The sequence below is a fragment of the Phascolarctos cinereus genome, unplaced genomic scaffold, assembly GCF_003287225.1.
Source record: "Phascolarctos cinereus isolate Bilbo 61053 unplaced genomic scaffold, phaCin_HiC Scaffold_4;HRSCAF=312, whole genome shotgun sequence".
Taxonomy (NCBI): Eukaryota; Metazoa; Chordata; class Mammalia; order Diprotodontia; family Phascolarctidae; genus Phascolarctos; species Phascolarctos cinereus.
This window is the reverse complement of record NW_027555847.1, coordinates 633,408,605-633,431,168: the sequence shown is the minus strand read 5'-3', so window position 1 is coordinate 633,431,168 and position 22,564 is coordinate 633,408,605. Positions and strand designations below refer to the sequence as shown.

The 22,564-nt window shown below is 37.1% G+C and overlaps 1 protein-coding gene across 1 annotated transcript in view; it reads right to left on the bottom strand.

Annotated features, from left to right (window-relative positions):
- EFR3A (EFR3 homolog A) overlaps positions 1-22,564 on the bottom strand; it is a 166,548-nt gene that overhangs the window by 85,643 nt on the left and 58,341 nt on the right. The window contains 1 exon segment of the mRNA XM_078153739.1: positions 15,690-15,811. Within this exon segment, the coding sequence (XP_078009865.1) occupies positions 15,690-15,811 (122 nt within the window).

Below are 22,564 nucleotides of genomic sequence, written 5' to 3'. Positions count from 1 at the left end.
GACTACAAACAGTAGAACAGGTCTAAATTAATAATGACTAGACCAGGAATACTAAGTGAGCTAGAGTCTTTAGATGTCTAATTAAAAGGAACATGTTTTCTGGTCGCTGAGTGAAATATGAAAAGTTGTGAATAGGTCTTCCCTGTGCCCAGACTCACCTAATGCTTCCCCCTCAATTCTCTCATAAAGTATCATAATCTGTCCCCAACAACTTCTCACTTCTGGGAATCTAAAAATCAAAATCAAATAGTCCATAGGATAATCATACCCAGAATTCTATCCAAAATGTTCGCTCAAATGTAGCCAATGATCTTTATTTGACCTTTACAATGACCAATTGATAAAGCCAATGACCTTTACTCAGTCTTCATCTTCCCTGACCCCCTTGCAACATTTAACACTGTTGATCACCATCCCTTCTTTCCAGATTACTTTCTGGGCTTCCACAACATTGGTCTTCACAACAACTCTTGGGTCTTCTAAGAGGCAGAGATCGAATCTTCTACCTCTTCCCAGTCTCTAAATGTAGGCTCTGTCCTCAACCTTTGTCCATTCCCTTCTGTCTTAGCAACACATACTCCTCTAGTTTAGCAATCACTTCTACAAGGATAACTTCAAAAACTCTCTCCAGCTCAACCTCTAACATTCAGTTCCATATCCACATTTCCAATTGCCTACTGAAATTTTTTTTAAGTCCTATCAGCACCTTAAATTCAGCATGTCAATTTCCAGCCAAGGCAGAAGAGACACACCATTTATGTCCCACATACCCTCTCTAGGAAAACTCTACAATTCACACTAGGCTGAAGAAAAAACTAAGTAGTCTAATGAGACAATACAGTTATTTCTACCTCCACGGGGCTATCAGCAAAGCCAGTACTAGTAGACTAGCTTCCCAGGAAAAACTAAAAATGGGCTTACAACATGTAGCCTACAAGGCTCAGTGCTCAAAGACAGCTAGATCACAGTTCTGCATTGCAACTCTGAAATGTTATGATTTTTTTTTAAATTTTAGACTTGAATACTAAAACTTAAAATAAATATAAGAAAAGAAAAAGAAACATATTATAAACTTAAATATTAAAACTTAAATATAAGAAAAGAAAAAAAACTATGTCATGTGCATAGCAGAACGTAAGAGAGGATTCAAAATACATAGCAATTTCCATTTCAAAAAAGTCTATATTAAATACTGTGCTTTATGTTGAAAGCTGTCCATCTTTGCTTTCTTGTAGATTTTCTTCTCTGCTGTACACTTTTTACTTTATTCTTCCCCCCCCCCTTCCTTTCTACCCAGGCTACAATTAAGCATGGATATATTTATATACAAACATTGATATATACATGTATGTATACATATATAAACATATACTTTCCTTAAGAGATTACACTTGTAATCTTTGTTTTTGTTTGTGCATATCTCTTATCTCCTATCCCTTCTGACCCCTCTACTTTACTTCTACCCACTACCTTGCCCTCTTATTACTTAACTTATGCCCCTGCAAAGCTCCCTCCCTTATCCTTTTATTCTCATAAATCTAAACACCCTTTTATATACCCCTTTGACCTATTCCCTCACCCTCCCCTCTAAGGATCACTCCCTTATCCTCCCATTCCCATTAATCTAAACACCCTTCCATATCCCCCTTCAATCTATTCCCTTACTCTTCCCTCTAAAGATCCCTCCCTATCCCCTCAATGTTTTATTTCTTTCTACATTTAGAAGACTTTTATACTCTTCTAGATGTATACATATTGTTCCCTCTTGAACCCATTCCCAATGAAAGTAGATTTCCAGAACTACCAGCCCTCCTCTCTCACCTAATTCCTTTGTACTCTGTATCAGTTCTTCCTCTTGCACTTCGTCTGTATAAGAAAATCACTCTTTTTAGATGTTCCTGAATGGTTTTACTTTTTGAAGTCGTGTCATGCTCACGTCTGCCCCAATCTTTCTTATGAACTACCCAATTACTAAGAACAATCTTAGACATACGTTTTCATTTTATATAAGAAGTAAACAGTCTGTCCTTATTAAGTCCCTCAATAATTAGTCTATGTTATATTTCTCTTGGTTCTTATGTGTCAAATCTTCTATTAAGTTCAGGTGTTTTTTGGTTTTGGTTTTGTTTTTAACAAAGTCCTAAAAGTCTGACAATTCACTAAATGTCCATTCTTTTTTCATTCAGGATTATGCTTAGTTTTGTTGGGTATGAGATTTCCATCCAGAAGCCCAGTTCTTTTGCTCTTTGATATACAGTGTTCCAACATCTGTGGTCTTTTAGTGTTGCCAGTGCTAGGTCTTGTGTCACTCTAATTGTTGCACCACTACCAGATGTAAATTTTTCTTTTCTTGTTGCTCATATTATTTTATCCTTGAGCTGGGGGTTTCAGAATTTCACTATAATATTCTTATGGGTTTTCCTCATAGGATCTCTTTCAGGTCGTGCTTGATTGGTGGATTTTTTTCCATTTGTACTTTCCCCTATTGTTCTAATGCTTCAGAACAATTTTCTTTAATTATTTCTTGTATTATTGTATCAAGATTATTTTTTTGATCATAGCTTTTAGGTAGTCCAGTTGTTCTTATGTTTTCTCTTCTTGATCTGTCCTCCAGATCAGTTGTTTTTCTTATGAGATGTTTCACGTTCTCTTCTATTTTTTCCTTCTTTATATTTTGTTTTATTATTTCTTGATCTTTTATAACTCCACTGGCTTCCCCTTGCCCAATTCTAATTTTCAAGGAATCATTTTCTTCCTTAAGATTCTGGATCTCCTTTTCTAAGTTGACTTTCTTTTCATAATCTTGTCTTTCTTGGATTTTTTTTTTTTAGTTTTTCCTCAATATCTCTCATTTGATTTTTGAAGTCTTTTTTTTTTGCCTTTTTGGTGAAGCAATCAGGGTTAAGTGACTTGCCCAGGGCCACACAGCTAATAAGTGTCATGTGTCTGAGGCCAGATTTGAACTCAGGTCCTCCTGACTCCAAGGCCAGAGCTTATCCACTGCGCCACCTAGCTGCCCCTATAGATATCATACACTTTTTTTCCCTTTTTTTGGGGGCTAGGCAATGGGGTTAAGTGACTGCCCAGGGTCACACAGCTAGTAAGTGTTAGGTGTCTGAGGCCGGATTTGAACTCAGGTACTCCTGACTCCAGGGCTGGTGCTCTATCCACTGCGCCACCTAGCTGCCCCCTGATTTTTGAAGTCTTTTAAAACATCTTCTACAAATTCTTTTTAAGCAGGTGACCATTTGACATTACTCTTTGGGATAGAAGTGGATTTCTTTGCTTCACTATCCTCCTCGGAAGATGAACCCTGGTCTTCTCTATTCCCATAGTAACTCTATGGTTGGATTCTTTCTCCTTTGTCTATGCATTGATTTTTGTGATAGCTTAATTTTTGTAATCACCTCTAGTATTGGGGCACGGGGGGTGGCAGCTCTGACCTCAGATCCTCCTTCAGTTCTTTCTGACCCTGAACACAAACCAAGCCCTCCAGTCCACAGCCAACGGCATTCCTTGCCCCACTGCTTCTGCACTCTCTGGTGTATGGTGGTTCCTTTCACTCCTGCCATGTCTCCACAGCACAGCTGGGCCCAGTGCTCCTTGTCAGCAGAGGCTCCCTTGATCTTCCCTCAATCTTCCCCAGCTCAGACTCCCAACTCCCCTGACAGCACCACAGTTAAAGTTCCCGGGGTTGGGTCTGGGTCTGGGTCTGAGGCAGCCTCCCAACATAGCCAACCCCATGGCTTGCTGCTTGTTGTTTAAGCAGAATGTAGCCTGGAGGTATTTACTCTTCACAGAGACCAAACCTCATCCCAGGATTCTTCTTCAGATCTTCTCCAATTGTCCCAGGAGGAATCCTGTTCTACCCCTTCTTTTATTTATTTTTACAGCTCCATGTTTGTCCTGAGGGACTATTTCATCTCATTTATGGAGGAAAATCTTGAGAGCTTGGAATTTTCTGACCTACTAAGTCATCTTCCCAGAATCCTGTCCTAAAATGTTATTTTTCTACAACTCCAAGAGACAACACAGATTAAACAAGTTTTTGGAGTATGTTAGCAAATTACTAATTCACAGCATTATTACAGAAGAAAATACGTTCAGTTACAGACAACTTCATATAAACAAAGTTTTAGAACATATCCCAACATACCTGGCTGCATATGCATTAAAAAAAGTTACAAAAAGCTTCAGATGTAAATTTAAAAGGGAGAAATGCACACTATAACAAAATAACATAATTTTTAAAATATCTTGAGGAAATACAAATAATAAACTATCTATATGTAATTATGCATTGTAATATGGAAGTAACCAAGCTTTCAGAGGCTATGATGAAAGATCGCACACTTTCTCAAGTCTTACACCAAATAATAAAAGGTGATAAGTACAAGGCTGATCATAGACTATGTGACTCCCAAAGACCAGCCTGGCTAAGTGTAAAAATACTCATCAATGAAGCTTGGCCACCAAGGGATGAACTCCCTCAACCACAGCAACTCATTTTTTTTCCGTCCCCAGCATTGAACCAGTGACTGGCAAAAAAAAAGGTGCTTAATAAACATTTATTGACTGACTGATTTAGATTTTTTTTAGATCATATCAGAGATGTTGCATTCCATTCCAGAAGTCAAAGTACCCATACTGATGAAAAAATATGGATTCTTTAAAAAAAAAAAAGTGACATATACATGAATATAGATACTCTTAATATAAATTCAGGCTGGATGTGGCAGGGTATGCATTGAGCTTCAGAGTTCTGAGACACAATGGGGCTAAAGCTGACTGGGTGTCCATACTAAACCCAGCACAAATAGAGTGACTCCCCCATTGAGGGAGTGGAAGGCCACCAGGATACATAAGGAGGAGTTAACTGGCCCAGGTTAGAAATGAAACAGGTAAAAGCATTCATGCTGATTAACAATGGTTTCAGGTCTAGGAATGGTGAGCCTAGGTAAGATGAGGAGACCCTATCTCAAAAATTCATAGGAATAATGATAAATTCTATATTCTCCATTTTTAAGATAATGATGAATTTACCTACAGGTATCAGATTTATACTGGTTTCACAATTACAGCATTAGGTTGAATATATTAAGTATCAGTTAAGAGAAAAGGCAACTGAAAAAAAAAACTAGCTATAGAATCAATGAGTGTTCCCTGACTAAATTTTATTATTCTATAAATTTAAAACAAAAATTTGAAAAAATTAAGCATCTATTATTATTTTGCCACACACTGGGAATGAAAATACAAAAGTAAAGTCCCACTTTCAGGGACTGTACGTTTGATTACACACTCTTTAGTTTTGAATGTTTTTATTAGTTTAACTCTAAAAAGTCCACTTGAAAATATAATATTAGCTGTAAATAAATAATGAAGAGTCTACAGAGATTTGGTCAGTGAAATGACCTAAATGATAGAGTTGCTGCTGTTCAATCATTTCAGTCATATCTAACTTTTAACTCTTCATGACCCCAACTGGGGTTTTTATACACTAGAATGGTTTGATATTTCCTTCTCCAGCACATTTTACAGATGAGGAAACTGAGGCAAACAGGTTTAAGTGACTTGCCCAGAGTCACATAGCCAGTAAGTGCCTAGGACCAGACTGGAATACAGGAAGATGAGCGTTCCTGACTTTAGGCCCAATATTCTATCCACTGTGTCACCCAGCTGCACTAAGCATTAGCTAACAGAGGTCTGCACTAGAAATTAGATTTAGAGGCTACAGAGGAAAACTGCTTAGAAAGCATCCTCCTACAAATTTCTGAATTAGCAGTACATATTATTAAGACCTATTATTAATATACCTTTCAGAATGCAGCCTCTTTGAGGGTCTAATCATTTTATATTCCTTAAAGTTTAAGAAAATCTTAAAAGTTAGTCAAAGCGGATATTCTTCCATGTAAATTTTGCTTTGCGCTAGTCATGTGCAACCCTATGCTGCTTAAGGCATTGTTTGTTAGGTGACAGTCAAAGAAATACAACAAAAGCTACATCTGCTTAATAATGCTGGCTAAAATGGTAAGTGGCAGTAGGTGGCTACATCAAATAAGAATAAGGGAGTACCTTCAATTTTGAGAGGGTACAAGTAGCCTTTGAAGTGGGTCCACAGTCTTGAGCTACCTAAACTCCCGATGTCTGGCCCAGACTACCATTTCTTTTTTTTTTTTTTCAGTTATAGGACAGTTATTTACTTCTTGTCTACAAAAGAAATACTAAAAAGAAAATGCTCATAAGTATATGATAACAAAAAAGCCTATTAATTTCTACTACATGCTTTTGGGAACTTAGGCTGAAACCGTATCAGAACATAAAAAAAAAATTATAGAGAACTCACCAATAAATGTTGATTAAAATATTTACAAAATATGGATCTAAGGTCAAGTAACAAAGGATTAAAATAAGAATCTGACACAATCCAATAAAAATAATTTCAAGAATCATAAACCTTAGAAATAGCTTAGACTGATTTAAAAAACTAGAAATAAGAAAAATGTTTTTAAGCTATATAGAGACAAAAAAGGTGAATCAAACAAAAGATAGAACTTCACCTTGATATAGACAGAATGAATGACGACATGCAACAGACAGAAGCTAGAACTGCTAAATTTTATTTTCTTTTTGTTTTATCTTCTATTGACAATGGCTTTACACTGAATTTTTTTTAATTTTTTTTAAATTTTTTAACATGTATTTTCAAAACTTTGGGTTACAAATTTTCTCCCTTCCTCCCTCCCTCCCTACCCTCATTGAAAAGGCAAGCATCTTGATACAGGTTATAGACATGTATTCATGCAAAACACTTCCATAGTAGTCGTTGCGAAAAACTAAGTATATTTCCCTTCATCCTATCCAACCCCCCATTTATTCTATTCTTCTTTTGACCCTGTCCCTCCTCAGAAGTGTTTGTTTTTGATTATCCCCTCCCCCAACCTGCCTTCCCCTCTATCAACCCCCTGCTCTCTTGTCCCCTTTCCCCCTTATTTTCCTGTAGGGTAAGACAGATTTCCGTACCCCATTGTGTATGTTATTCTCTCCTTAAGCCAAATCCTATGAGAATAAGATTCACTTATTCCCTCTCACCTTCCCCCATTTCCCCTCCACTGTAAAAGCCTTTTCTTGTCTGTTTCATGTGAGATAATTTACCCCATTCTACTTCTCCCAGTATAATCCTCTCTCACCCCTTAATTTTATTTTCCAGATATCACCCTCTCATCTTCAACTTACCCTGTGCTCTCTAGCTATCTATCTATATATACATATAATTTTTTGCCCTCCCACTACCCTACTACTAACAAAGAACTCATGAGTCACAAACATCTTTCCCTGCAGGAATGTAAACAGTTCAACCTTAATAAGTCTCTTACGATTTCTCTTTCCTGTTTACCTCTTCCATGTTTCACTTGAGTCTTGTATTTGAAAGTTAAATTTTACATTCAGCTCTGGTCTTTTCCTCAGGAATGCTTGAAAGTCCCCTATTTCACTGAATGACCATTTTTTACCCTGAAGGATTATACTCCGTTTTGCTGGGTAAGTGATTCTTGGTTGGAGTTCTATCTCCTTTGCCCTCCAGAATATCATATTGCAAGCCCTCCAGAATCTTAATGTAGAAGCTGCTAAATCTTGTGTTATCCTGATTGTGTTTCCACAATACCGGCATTGTTTCTTTCTGGCTGCTTGCAATATTTTCTCCTTGACCTGGGAATTCTGGAATTTGGCCACAATATTCCTAGGAGTTTTCCTTTGGGGATCTCTTTCAGGGGGTGATCGTTGGATTCCTTCAATTTCTATTTTCTAGACTACCATTTCTGAAAGCTTATGGCCAAGGTAAGTAAGTCACCTGGGAGCTGTTTCCTATAGGCAACCATTTCAAGAAATTTAGACTAATGTTTCCCCTATTTAGGCTTCACCTAAAAGATTTCATTTTAAGGAATGAAATCATGGATTTCAGGGCTAGAATTAGAAGATGGAAAAAATACGCTAGAATTTTTTAACAATAAATTACAAACATCAAAATCTCTAAAGTTCATGAGATTTTTATTTATTCATTTATTTTATAGACATCAAAAATGATCTCATTTCACCATTCTTAAAATTTTTTTTAAATTGTGTATAATCTAAAAGCCTAGAATGGAGTGTTAAGTTACGAATTAAAGAATTTAAACACTGAATTTCACTAAGATAAATACTAAAAACCCAAGTTGGTAAAAGAACACTAATATTAATTATATTACATATAAATGCAATCAGACAAAACTATATTTCACTAGGGGGAGCTAAGCAACAACAAAAAGACCCCTTCTAGCCGATGTTTTCTTTTAAAAGACCTTTAAAGGCTATCTTTTATTATGTAAATCTATCATTTACATCACTTTATATGAGATCTTTGTTTTAATGAGCAATAGCGAAATACTAGCTCATAACCTTATTAACCAATGTTATAGGCAAGAGAAAAACTACATACTGTACTATGAATACTTTTGCTTTATTTCAATGACAAAGCAAATAAGCTTGAAAAAATAACTATTATCAATAATAACAATAATGATGATAGTATTTATATAATCTTTAACATTTGAAAGCATTTATACTATGATCTCATTTTATTCTCACAACCATAGGTGTTATTCTTATTCTTATTTTACAGATGAGAAAACTGAGGCAGACAGTGGTTAAGTGACTTGTCCATGATCACAAGGCTGGTAAGCATCTGAGGCCGCATTTAAACTCGGGTCTTCCTGACTCCTGGCCCAGTGTTTTATCCACTGTACTACCTAACTGCCTTGAAATTAGATTTTACAAATACATTTTTTGATATTTCTCTTCCATTCCAATGTGATAACTGCTCTTTGAAGAGTTCAAGATACTCAGCAAAAAAAAAAAAAACTTAATGAAATAACTATCATTTCAGATATAAGAAGAGGACTTGCACTGTGGGTCATTGGAGACACCTTGCAAAAAGCAATTTACAAAAAAAGATTATTGTATAACTTAATTAATAAAGCTTTAAGACTCTGAAAGTATCAGAGAGTCACAATTTTAGAGCTGGAAAGATTTAGAATTCATCTAGTTCAAACACTTTACTGTAGAATCAAGGTTAACTGTAAAATAGGTTATATAATTTACTCAAAGTCACAGAGCAAGTTTATTGTCCTGGCATTAATTAGGGTACTGACCCCCATTTCAAATTCTTTCCCAATAACACTTTGGGATTGCTGTACAATCATAAGCTTAGATTTTGAGACACAATCTCCAAACCCCACTATATGGCTGAAATGGCTCTCTCCAAAGTGACCAATACTTTGCTAACCATCAAATGTAATGGTCTCTTGTTAGCACTCATCCTTCTTGATCTTTGTTGCTTTTATATTGTTTAAGAACCCTCTCTCCTCCCTTGGTTTTAATGCTATTGCTTTCTCATGTTCCCCTTCCTACCTGAACATTTACTTTTCAATTTCATTTGCTATATCATCTCCAACCTGAACAAAAAGTATGAGTCTCTCATTTCAAGGCCTGGTTCTGGGTCCTCATCTCTTCTCTCTTTTTTAAAATTTTTATTAATTTTGAACTTAAATACAAAAGGACCAAAATCACATGTTCAAATCCAGCCTCAGACACTTATTAACTGTGTGATTCTGGACAAGTTGTTTAACCTCTGTTTGCCTTAGTTTTCTCATCTGTAAAATGAGGATAATAATAGCTCCTATTGGTGGTTGTAGTAATATCTGTAAAGTGCTCAAATGAGGAAATATTTGTAAAGATACAGTGCTGGCACATAATAGGTGCTACATAAACGCTAGATATAATGACAACGAAAAGAATGACGATGAATATTATCATCTATCACTTGAGCTGGTGCTGGAGGGAAGAGAAAGATTTCAACAGGCCAATATGTAGAAAGAGTACATTACAGGCATAGGGAATGGGCCAGAATAATACAGAAAGGCTGGAAAGGCAGGAGCCTTCAAGGAATAGCTAGTAGTCCAATTTTCACTGCAATGTAGAACATATGAAAGAGGAACACAAAATAAGACTGATCAGGGATAAAGTTGTGAAAGGTCCTGAATACCATAAGAGAAGAAATAAAGTAAGAATACTGAGAAGCTGGGATAATGAAAATTTGACTAATGGGAAAATCAATAAAGATTTTGTGGAAGAGAGCATTAGAGTTGGTTTTTAGGGAATGGAAAGAATTTCAAAGGTAGAATAGGAAGGAATTTTTCCAGGTAAAGGAAATAACATGAGCAAAAGTCCAGAAGTGGGAAAATTTGGAAAGAATGCAAGGGAACTATACAGTATAGCTGTTGTCCTTTGCACTCAAAGAGGACCAAAATGAATTCATTATGTTGTGGTCAAGGTAGTGTGTCCAACTGTGGCTTATCAGACCAATATGAGCTCGGCAGGCTCTACTACAGTTTAAACAGAATTAGTCCATATGGATATTTGTAGTGAGGATGTCTCTAAATTTGTGCACCGCACATTTCGCATATTTCTTTTCAGCCACTGCAATTCTGCTTTGCTCATAGAGCAGTGCCTTCTTTGATGCAGGCATGCAATGCTGCAGAGTTCTGTACCAAGGTCTGCAATATCTCACAATCAAAACCTAAGTTCTTTAGCGAGACCTTGAAAATGTGCTTACATCATTTCTTTTGACTTCTATGTGAGCACCTGCCTTGTATGAACTCTCCATAAAATAGTAAAGCAAGCACATTTGGCATTCGAATAGCATGGCCAGCCCATCAGAGCTGCACTGTCTGCAGCAGAATTTAAATGCTTGGCAGCTCAGCTCAAGAGGACCTCAGTGTCCAGTAGCTTATCTTGTCAGATGATCTTCAAAATCTTCCTAAGACAATTCAAATGGAAGCAATTCAGTTTCCTGCACGGTACTGGTAGACTGTCCAGGTTTCACAGGCATACAACAATGAAGTCAGCACAATGGCTCTGTGGATCTTCAGTTTGGTAGGCAGCCTAACACCTCTTTTCTCCCACACCTTCTTTTGAAGCCTCCCAAACACTATGCTAGCTCTGGCAATGTGTGAGTCAACCTCATCAATCTATATGAGCATCCCTAGAAAGTCTATTGCTAAGGTAAGTGAACTTACCCAGAGCAGTCAAAATTTCTCCATTTGCTATAACTGATAGTTCCATGTACTGATGGTGTGGTGCTGGCTGGTGAAGAACCTCTGTTTTCTTGGTATTGTTAGGCCAAAATTAGTACAATAGCAGAGAATCGATCCATATTCTATTGCATCTCTACTTCAGAAGCTGTACTGAGTGAATAATCATCTGAGAACAAAAAACTGCACACCAACTCAAACTTCCACTTTAGTCTTGGCTCACAGCCTCTTCAAGTTAAATAATTTACCATCATTGCAGTAACTGACATTAATGCCATTTTTTCTTCACTGAAGGCATCTGATAACATCACTGACAACATCCTCTTAAAAATAATGGAAGCAAGCACAAAGCCTTGTTTCACACCATTGGAGAATGGGAAAATGCAAGAGCATTGTTTATTATCCAGAACCCATGCAAGCATATCGTCATGGAAATTATATGCAATAGTGATGAACTTCTCTGGGCAACCAAATTTTGCCATAATTTTCCACAAGACCTCACGATTGACCATAGCAAAGACCTTCATTAGATCAACAAACATTGTGCGCCTAGAATTTCTTCTGAAATTGTCAGGCAGCAAACACCATATCAACCATTCCTTGGCCCTTTCTGAAGCCACAAAGGCTATCAGGATAGATGACCATTTTTCAGGTGAAGCATCACCCTATTAAGCAGGACCCTGGCAAGAATCGGGCCAGCAATGACCAAGAAAGAGATTCACCTCTGATTGTCAAAGGCCAACCTATTTCCTTTTCCTTTACAGAGATTTTTTTTTAGGTAATGGAGGCATTCTTGAACTCCTGGAGGATAACCACCTCTTCCCATATAACCCAGAAAATTTCAGTCAGCTTTTGTATGAGCAGTGGACTAACTGCCTTGTAAATCTCAGCAAGAACAGAATCAGCACCAGGTACTTTGTCACACAGGAGGAACTTAATGGAATTCAAAACCTGTTCTTCAGTTGGAAGCTTGGCTGGAGAGGATTAACTTCAACCTGAGGTATACAATCAACGGCTTCAACATTGATTGACAATGGTCTGTTGAGAACACTATGGAAGTGTTCAGCCCCTCTCTCTAGGATTATGTCCCAATTATTAATCAATGTGGCTCCATCAGCACTGAGTAACTGAGATGCACCATAGGTCCTTGGCCCAGAAATAGCCTTTAGGGCATCATAAAAGTACTCTGGATTATTACTTTCAGCATAGAACTGAATTTCATCTGCCTTCTTAGCCAAGAATCCTACATCTCTCTAAGCTTCACTTGTACAAACTGAATGCTGCCTTCTTAGAGATCAATGAACTATCCCTGCTGGTAAATCGTGTGGAGTTCTTGTTTTTCATTTAGCAGCTTTTGAATTGCCTCATCATTTTCGTCAAATCAGTCTTGATATTTGCAACTGTTCTGACCCAGATGAGCAAATGCAGTACTCTAACTAAATCTCTGAAAGCTGCTGGCTGTTTTCTGCTCCACTGTTGCCAACTGTGTGTTAGCTCAACTTTCCCTCCAAGTTAGCAACAAACTGTTCCAGCTCAGAGAAGCGCTCTAATCTATTGACATTAATTCTTCTGGTAGTATTTTGCCTTGGGGCTGGTGGGGCCACTGCATTTGCTGAATGTGAATATTTAGCTTGGAGAATACAAGTCTATGATCAGTCCAGCACTCTGCATCACACATTGCCGGCTGGTAAACCCTGTGGAGTTCTCAATTTTTGTATAGCAGCTTCTGAATTTCCTCACCATTTTCATCAAACCAACACTGATGTTTAAAAGTGTCCTGGCCCAGATAAGTAAATGTAGTGCTGTACACCAAATCTCTGAAAACTGCCCACTCTTTTTCTGCTCCACTGTTGCCAAGCATTCTATCCAAGTCAGTAACAAACTGTTCACCCATGGAGAAGTGTTATAATATGCTAACATTAAGTTTTCCAGTAGTTGTCTCGCCTTTGGGCTGCTGCTTTTGTTGAATATGAATGTTTAGTTTGGAGAGTGTAAGTCTATGATCAGTCCAGTATTCTGCACCACATACTGACTTTGTCACTATCACATCTATCTGTCTCTTCTCTTTACAGTGACATAGTCTATAATATCAATGGCCACTACAAGGGTGCATCCACAAAATTTTACTGAGTTTAGGTAAATGGAACACTAACCACACATATCTTCAGTAGCAAGTAACTATTACACTGTTGCTGTCCATTCCTCCCAAGGACTCCTTTCCATGCATGTCTGGTCATCTGTGCCTTCTCTGGTATTAAAGTCACCCAGAATCACAAGTTTGTCTCCTTCTTCTTTGACCTCATCAGGGTTCATCACAGTGTGAGGATGATGATGGTGGCATGGAGCTTACCTTCAAGTGGCAATAATATTGTCACAAGACCATCATTCACTTCTTTTGGGAGCATACAAAAACGCCTGCTGTCTAGATTAGTTTCTATTGCAAAACCTATGCCAGCTTCATAACACTCCCCATCACTGCAGTCACTCAAGAAAAACATGTATCCAGTTCCAACTTCAGTAAGCTGGCCTTCATCTGCCATTGTTTCACTCAAGGCTACTTTTTGAAAGAAATATCTGTTGAGTTCTCTCGCAACAAAAGCTATTCATCTTTCAAGTTTACTGAATTTTATGTTTTGCTTTAGCATGCACACATGCCATGTACCATTAGTGAAAAAATCATCTTCAGTAAATTCTTTGTATTTGTGTGTGTGTGTGTGTGTTTTGACCTCAGGGTAAGAGCTACATCTGCCACACTAAGGAGGCCAGGCTTAGGTTAGGTGTAGAAGACAATTTTTAGGGCAGCTTTTCCAACCCCTTCCTCATACCTGCAGGTAAGAAGTACAGCCTTACAAAAAGTACAGACCCCAGAGGGCTCCCAAATCCTACTGCCACAGGACTTTTAGGTGAGCAAAAATGGCAAAATGGTATGAGTGATGTCTTTTGACTTGTGCATAAGTTGGATTTAAGTGAGGCAGAGCTGCGCAAAGTCCTCGGCCTCACTCTGTCTTCCAGTCATCTGATACCAGTGGGAAAGAAAAGTCAAGACAAGTGGCAATGGCCCAGGATGTAGTGGATGATCTTGGTATCTTTGATGTCTGACCAAGCTCTAAGTGCTCCACAATGTTTACTTCAGCAGCCTTCATGGCCAGTGGAACAAATTGTTCTCAACTGCCCATTCCACTGGAGGAAGTCTTCACATGCTTGTGATAGAGAGCTCCCTCACTCACCAATGGGTTTGAGGCTCTTCGATTCCCCTCAACCCAGTTTAGCCCATCTGCCAAAATAGTTTACCAGGGTATGGCCACTGCACAGGCTTCAGTTTCTTGGAGCCATGGATGAGAGGCTGGTGGCAGGTTGACACCAAAGGTGGAAAGCAGCCCTGAAAAGGGGTTGGCAACACTCACATCAGCCCTCATACCAGCAATACCAGTCTTCCCTGATACCTGTATACCCCAGAGGAACAGTAAGTAGTTTAGTATAGCACATGTGGAAAGAAGCAGTAAGAGGTAAGGCTGGAAAGATCAGGAAGCATCAAATTTTAGTGAGCCCTGAAAGCCAGGCTAAGGAGTTTGAAATTTACCCGGTAGACAATAAAAAGAGATTCTGAGCAATAGTGAAATGATTAGAACTATACATAGAAAGTGTATTCTAACAGTAGTGGGAGGAAAGATAAGAGGAAGAATTAAGAAGACAGGAAGACTTAATTATTAGAAGACAAGTGCAATAGTCCTGGTAGGTAATCATAAGGCCTGAAAAAGAGGGTTGTCAGGGGAGACTGAGGAAGACTGAGGAAAAAGACTGCCAAGCTAAATATGACTTGACACTTCTGTTCAAAAATCTTCAATGGCCCTTTATTGTCTCTAGGATGAAATACAAATTCCTTTGTTTGGCAATTAAGGCTGCTTACAACTCAACCCACCACTTGCCCTTCTGGGCTTACTTCATATTACTTCCCCTTACTCCCTACACATTCCAATAAAATTAGATTACTGTTTCCCTTACATGGAGCTCCATCTTCCACTTTTTCCCCTGCTTTTTTGCATACACTATCTCCCATGCCTAGTATGTACTACTTTCTCACCTCTGCCACTTTGAAATTCTAGCTTCCTTGAAGGTTCAATCTTTTCTAACCTATTTTTCCCCTCCAATATCTCCCCAATGTTAATGATTCCTGAAATTAAGACGACATTGATTTTGAAGCATTACTTGCCATTCAGATTACTAAGAAATTCTCCTCCCTAAAACAAACTCAAATAATACTTAGCTTATCACTTCTCTAAAGCACATATCTAAATGTAAAACAGCATATGACACTTGCCAAGTGTTATACCCAGCTCCTGGTTAGAGAACTCTTATAAGTATAGGGAATATGCCTTATTCTTGAATATGTATTTAGTAACTATTTGTTGAACACACTTATAAGAAAGCTACCATTTAGAGATAATTACATTATAGCTCTTCATAATTCCTTTAAAGTTTGTTATGCAACGTAAGCATGAATGAGAAATCCATGATCTTATATGATATTCTATTAAAATTCAGTAACATAAAAATGATACATACTCTCTCCGTATTTCTGGATCACTATGACAGGAATGACACATAGCACTGAATCGAGAAACGAAAAAGTCGTAACGTCTGTGATAAGATGGTGTGTCTTCTTCAATATTTGCAAATTTGACAAACTACAAAAAATAAAATGGCACCAATAAGTACTTTTGTTATTTCTTCAAAGGCCCAAAACAATTTTTAAAGTTTTTTTATATATATTATTTTAATGTATAATTCTATAAGCATCAAAAGCAAGATAAGACTAGAATAGAAAACTATTCAACAGAATAGAAGATCCATTTTAGTATCAATAATGAAACTTTAAAGAACACTAAATATTAACCAGTAAAATTATTTATGTAATATGAGTAAACTATTCTTCAAGTATAAAATTGGTAGTTTGGAATTTCTGTATGTTTCTACTCATGATGTAATAAGTGGAAAAGGACATAAGTTTAAAAAGAAGTGACAAATTAGATATAAAATGTCAGCTATTAATAACAATAAAAATAATACAAATAACAAAAATAGTAATAATAATAATGATGAGAAGAGGAAGAATGGTTTAGAAGATAGAGACCTGGCCTCGGAAACAGGAAAACCTAGGATTAAATTCTACCTTTGACACAGTGTCAAAGACCCTACCCTGTGCAAGAGCCTGAGCAAAATACTTAATCTCTCGGTACCTCAGGCATTCCTCTTAAGACTATAAAGGTGCAAAGAAGGTATCTATCTACATCAGTAGAGAAAAACTCCTTAACAGGCAGGTGTTAATAAAAATCACAGATATAAATCAAAAATTATTACTACTGAAAGGAAGATTAGCCTGAAAGTAAAAATTAAGCAAATTTATATCGTACTCTTCTCTAGTAACCTAAAGATAATCCCATGTATGTGTGTATATGTGTGTATACGTGTGCGTGTGCGTGTGTGTGTAACAAAAAGAGGCAATGGGGTATGGGCACAGACCCCCAAGATTTCTTGAGATGGTTTTCCATATCTAATTAACATTCAGTTAACTAAGGTACCATTATTCAACGAATCATTTCGTACAATATATTATGAGAGTATTAGTAACTCATTTATTTTAAAAATAACTCATCCAAACAGGCTCTAAAACAATGAGTTATGGGAATCAGTTAAGAATTTATAGGCATTTTTGTATGGGGGAAAAACAACGAAAAACTAAAATAAGCCTTTCAATAAATTTAATAAAATTGTATTTTGCAACAGCAGTCTTTAGAAATATGCCATTCCTTGAAATCTATAATTTCAGAGAATTTGCTAGATATGACTCATGAGTATTTTAGAGGAAAACTACTGAGATTATACTCATGAGACTACACCTTCTGAAAATATCACGACTATTAATTTTCTTTTTAACAAGAATGTTTAGCTGTCCAACCTGTATTCTGTCTGTAAGGTTCTGTTTTTTGCTTGTTTGCTTGTTTGTTTTTTGAAACAGAAAGGCAAGAAAAACTAGTTCATCTTAATTTATTCAAAGTTCTAAATAATGATGTGGGTTCCCAGAGATTCAGAAGGATGGATTACTTTTGGAAACAGCCAATGTAAAGTTACCCTTGGATAGTTAAATGGAACAGATACTGTTCCAAAGGAATATGAAGTACTTCCTTCCTTTTGAAGAGCTAGAAAAAAACCTTCCACCTTCCAGTAAGTCAGGGAACAATCTGTGGTCCAACTTCTTATCCTGTGGGTCTATATGAGATACTCAAAACATCTATGTCTATGTAATGGCTTGATTATCATACTTTTTTACGACAGATCTATGGAATTTAATTTTCACTTAATCTAAACCACAAATTTAGAGACTGTAAAATGGGAATAATTTTTGAACTACATATTTAATAGTGTGGTTATCAAGAAAGTACTATAAATATTAAAATGCTATGGGTGATTATTTTAAAATGCTATAGACGATTACTTTACAAGATAGATAATAGCAACTATGCTTTTCCCATCTGAGTTTACATTACAAAATAATCCCCATTCTGCTACTTACTACTTGTGTGACCTAGGGTATGTAACCTAAACTCTATAGGCCTCAGTTTTTTATCATTAAAATGACAGCTGGCTCCAAGCAATGGCCTCTGAAGTCCCTTCCAGCTCTAAACTAACAGCAATATTGTACAATGATCAGCTGAGAATGATTTAGCTATTCTCAATGACACAATGATCCAAAATATTTCCAAAGGATTTATGATGAAAAATGCTACCTATCACCAGAGAAAGAATTTTTTTATTTTATTTTTCTTGGTTCTTTTTTTTTTGTCTCTGTTTCCTTTCACAGCATGACAAATATAGACATGTTTTAGATGACTGCATACATATAACCTATGTCAAACTGCTTTCCTTATTAATAAGAGGGGAGAGAACAGCGAGGGAGAGAATATGGAACTCAAAGTTTTAAGAAACAAATATTAAAAATGATTTTATGTGTAATTGGGGAAGGATAAAATATTAAAAAGAAAGAAAAAAATAACATACTATCCTATGAATAACTATCATTTATATAGCATTGTAAGGTTTGAAAAGCACTCAACATGCTATCTCATTTGACCCTCAAAACAACACTGTAATATAATTACAGGTATTACTAGCCCCATTATACAGATAAGGAAATTAAGCATCAGGAGCTGAATTTGAATCCAGGTCTTCCTGAATCCATATCTAGTTCCCTTTTCACTATACTATGCTATCCCTCTTCAAACAGCAGTCAAGTGAACTGCAACAACAATTCTGCAAGAAAAAAGAACAATTTCCTACACTGTCTGAATACTTCCATTTACTTCAATGCCTCTGCTTCAAAGGTGATTGCCAAAAGAATATAACAGGTATATCTATTAAAGGAATAAAGAATAATATGAGCATGACTTTAAAAAACATTAAAATTCTTATTTTTTTATTCACTAATACCAGTCACTCATTTTTCAAAACATAAGAATTTGTCTCTTCCATTAAAATGGATCACATTTCCAGTAAATATCAGTAAAACATGCTTAATATCCAGTTTTCAATACATAATTTATTCAACAAAATTAAGCATAACCAATTTAAGTAGAGAATTATTTTGGTTCATGATTTTGTGTGACTGAAGAAATAAAACACAGAGTAAATTCCTTTTTTTCCAACTAGAAATTACTTCTCTTTTGCATTTGAAAAAGAGATGCTAAAAGTGGAATTTAAGTTCTTAGAAGACCCAAACTCCTTCATTTTTATCTTTCTTTCCCTAAAATCTACCAAAACGCATTGAACTGAACAGATAGCCATTATTCTGGCCTGTATAATCAGATGAGAATGTTAATTGTTCTCTTGACACTTGGCAGTGTTCAGTTTTCCCACTTAGAACATTCATCTTCAAAATTATAATGGAGACAAAATGGAAAGTAGAACATCCTTGACAACTAATTTGTAAGGAGCATCTACTATGGGCCAGGCACTGTGTGAGGTGCTAGAGATAAAAATATAAAACAATGAAACAATGATTACTCTCCAAGAACTTGCACTTCTCAAGAGAGAAAATATGTACAAAAATAGATATATACAGAATAAATGTTAGATAGTCAGGGAAAAGGAACACTAACAATTGAGAATATCAGGAAAGGCATCATGTAGAAGGTGGTACTTGAGCCGTATCTTAAAGGAAATGAGGGATTCTGTGAGGCAAAGGTGATAAGGGAGAGCATAAGTGACAGGTAAGAATGGCAACGACAGGAAGGTAATTAAATACATAATGAAGCTGAAAAGACAGACTGGAGCCTCACAGTGAAGAGCTTTAAAAGCCAAACAAGAGTTTATTATAGAGGTAAAAGGGAACTACTGGAATTTACTGAGCAGGAAAATGACACAGATCTACATTTGAAGAAAATCTCTTTGCTACATAAAGGATGGACTGCAGCGGGAAGAGGCTTGAAGCAGTGAGACAAATCAAGAAGCCAATGCAATAACACAAATGAAAGCTGATTAGGACCAACTCGAATGGCGACTGAGTTAAGTAGAGAGGAGCTGACAGAAAATTTGGAGATAGAAATGGCAAAACCTGGCAACTGAGTGAATGAACTGAGGCAAAGAGAATGAAGAGGTGAGGATAACACCTAGGTTTCGTATCTAGGAAACTAGAAAAATGGTAGTACATCCAACAACAACAATAAAAAAAGCAGGAAAGTGGATTTGGGATTTCTTATACATAGAAAAGTAAATTTAAAAGTATATATAATTTTAAGGGGAAAAAAAGCACAGAACAAATGAAACTGGGGCAGCTAAGTGGAGCAGTGGATAGAGCACCAGCCCTGGAGTTAGGAGGACCTGAGCTCAAATCTGGTCTCAGACACTTGACACTTACTAGCTGTGTGACCCTGGGCAAGTCACTTAACCCTTACTGCCTCATCAAAAAACAAAACAAAAACAAAAAAACAAATGAAACTGTATGTTGAGAAATTATAAAGAACAGGCTTGACCCCAAATAAAAGATACAAGATACATCCCCCTTATCTTTGCAAAGATTTAAAGGGTAGTCCACAGGTGAGAAACACTGCATACAACATGAAATAGTTTCAATGCACTGATAGTTTGTTTAATTTTTTCTATTCCTTTTTAAAAAAATAAATAAATTTTGTTCGAAGAGATGGCTCTTTGGGATAGAGGGAGGAAGGAATATAGATGTAAATGTAAGCCATGTTTTAAAAAATACCAACCAAAACCTTTGCTTTTTTAAAAACAGAAGGATAAGCTTCCAGGAATATGATGGTAGTGTCACTGCATAAACTGGTGCCTTGAACTGCTAAATCTCACAGGCCATTTCTCAGTCTTCATTGTTTTCAAGTTCTCTCTGCAGCTATTAAATTATCAATCACTCCCTTCTTGTGAATATACTCTTCACCCACGCCTTTTAAGGCACTGTTTGTTCTTAAGTTAACCAATGAGCATTTATTGAATACTTACTATTTGCCAGGCACTGCCAAACACTAGGGATATAAAGAATGACAAAAGACAATCCCTGCCCTCCAGGAACTCACATTTTAATGGAACAGACAACATGGAAACTACTAAGTGCTAACAAGCTATATACAGGATAAATAGGAAGTAATAAAAAAAAAAAGGAAGGCCCTAGAATTAAAGGGAATCAGGTAGAAGGTGGAATATTAACTGGGACTTGAAGGAAGCCAGGAAAGCCAGGATGCAGGGATGAAGAGGAAGAGTGTTCTAGGCATGGAGGACTGCTAAAGAAAACGCCCAGATAAGAGAGAAGGACTGTCTAGTTCAGGGAACTACAAAGAGTACGCAAGGGGTGGGGAATTATTATTAAGAACTTTTGAGTGGCAAACAGAGGATATTTGTATCTTGGAGGTAATAAGTAGCCACTGGAATTTACTGAGAAGGGGGTGACATGGTAAGATACTTGGCAACTGAATCAATGATTAACTAGAGACAGAGACATTTGCAGGCCTATCAGTAGGCTATTTCAACAGTCTAACTATGAGGTGATAAAGGCCTTTACCAGAATGGTGGCAGTGTTGGAAGAGAGGAGGGGACATATTCAAAAGATGTTGTAAAGGTGAAATCAACAGGTCTTCGCAACAGATTGGATATGGGAGGAAGAGATAGTGAAAAGTCAAGGATGACTCCTCGGCTGCATGCCTAGGAGGATGGTGTTGCCCTCTATAGTAATAAGGAAGTCTGCAAGTGAGGAAGGTATAGGAAGAAAGATGATGAGTTAGGGGAAACTAGGTGGAATAGTTGATAGAGTGCCACGCCTGGAGTAAAAGAAGATCTCAATTCACATTCAGCTTCAGACACTTACTAGCTGTGGGAATCTGGGAAAGTCACTTAACTGTCTGTTTTGATTTTTTCAACTGTAAAATACAGAAAATAATAGCACCTCTCACCAGGGTTGTCATGAAGACCAAATGAGATATATTTTTCTTTTTTTTGGTTGGGCAATGGGGTTAAGTGACCTGCCCAGGGTCACACAGCTAGTAAGTGTCATGTGTCTGAGGCCAGATTTGAAATCAGGTCCTCCTGAATCCAGGGCTGGTGCTCTATCCACTGTCAAATAGGGTATTTCTAAAGCACTTAGCATCTTGCCTCACACGTAAGTAGGCATCATATAAATACTAGTTAGTATTATTATAGCCAAAGCCAATTAGTAGACGTGATCTGGGTGAAGATGAAGAAACGGAGACTGAGAATAGGCAGTCACATACAGATGATGAGAAGCAAGAGAGAGTGATGTCCTGAAAATCTGGAAGAGAGTTATCAAGAAGAAGGGGGTAATCATTAGTGTTAAAGGCTGCAGATAGATCAAGGAGGATGAGGACTGAGAAAAAGCTACTGGACGTGGCAACTAAGAGATATTAGTAACTTTGGAGAGAGCAGTTTGGGTTTGAATGATAAGATTGGAAGCCAGACTGTAGACAATTAAGAAAAGAGTAAGAGAAGAGAGAGGAGAGGACCAGTTGTAAACAGCCTTCTCAAAGAGTTTAGTCACAAAAGGCAGAAGAAATATGGGATGACAGCGTGGCTGGAAGAATCAAGTGAAAGTTTTTTAAAGAAGAGATATGGACATTGTTGTAGACAGCACGGAAGTAGCCACTAGGGAGAGACTGAAGATAAGTCAGAGAGTGCAGAAGATAGAGAGGACAGCATGCTGGAGGAGACAAGCTAGAACAGGATTACTTGTACAGGGAAAGGGGTTTGTCTTGGCAAGGAGTAGGGCCATCTCTTCACGTGAGACTGGAGTTAAGGAGGAGATTGTGGCATAAGGCATCTGAATGAAATAAGATGAAGAGAGAAGAAGTTCATGGTAATGGTCTTGGTTTTTTTTTTTGTAAAATATGAGGCAAGGTTCTCAGCTGACAAGATGGATCTAA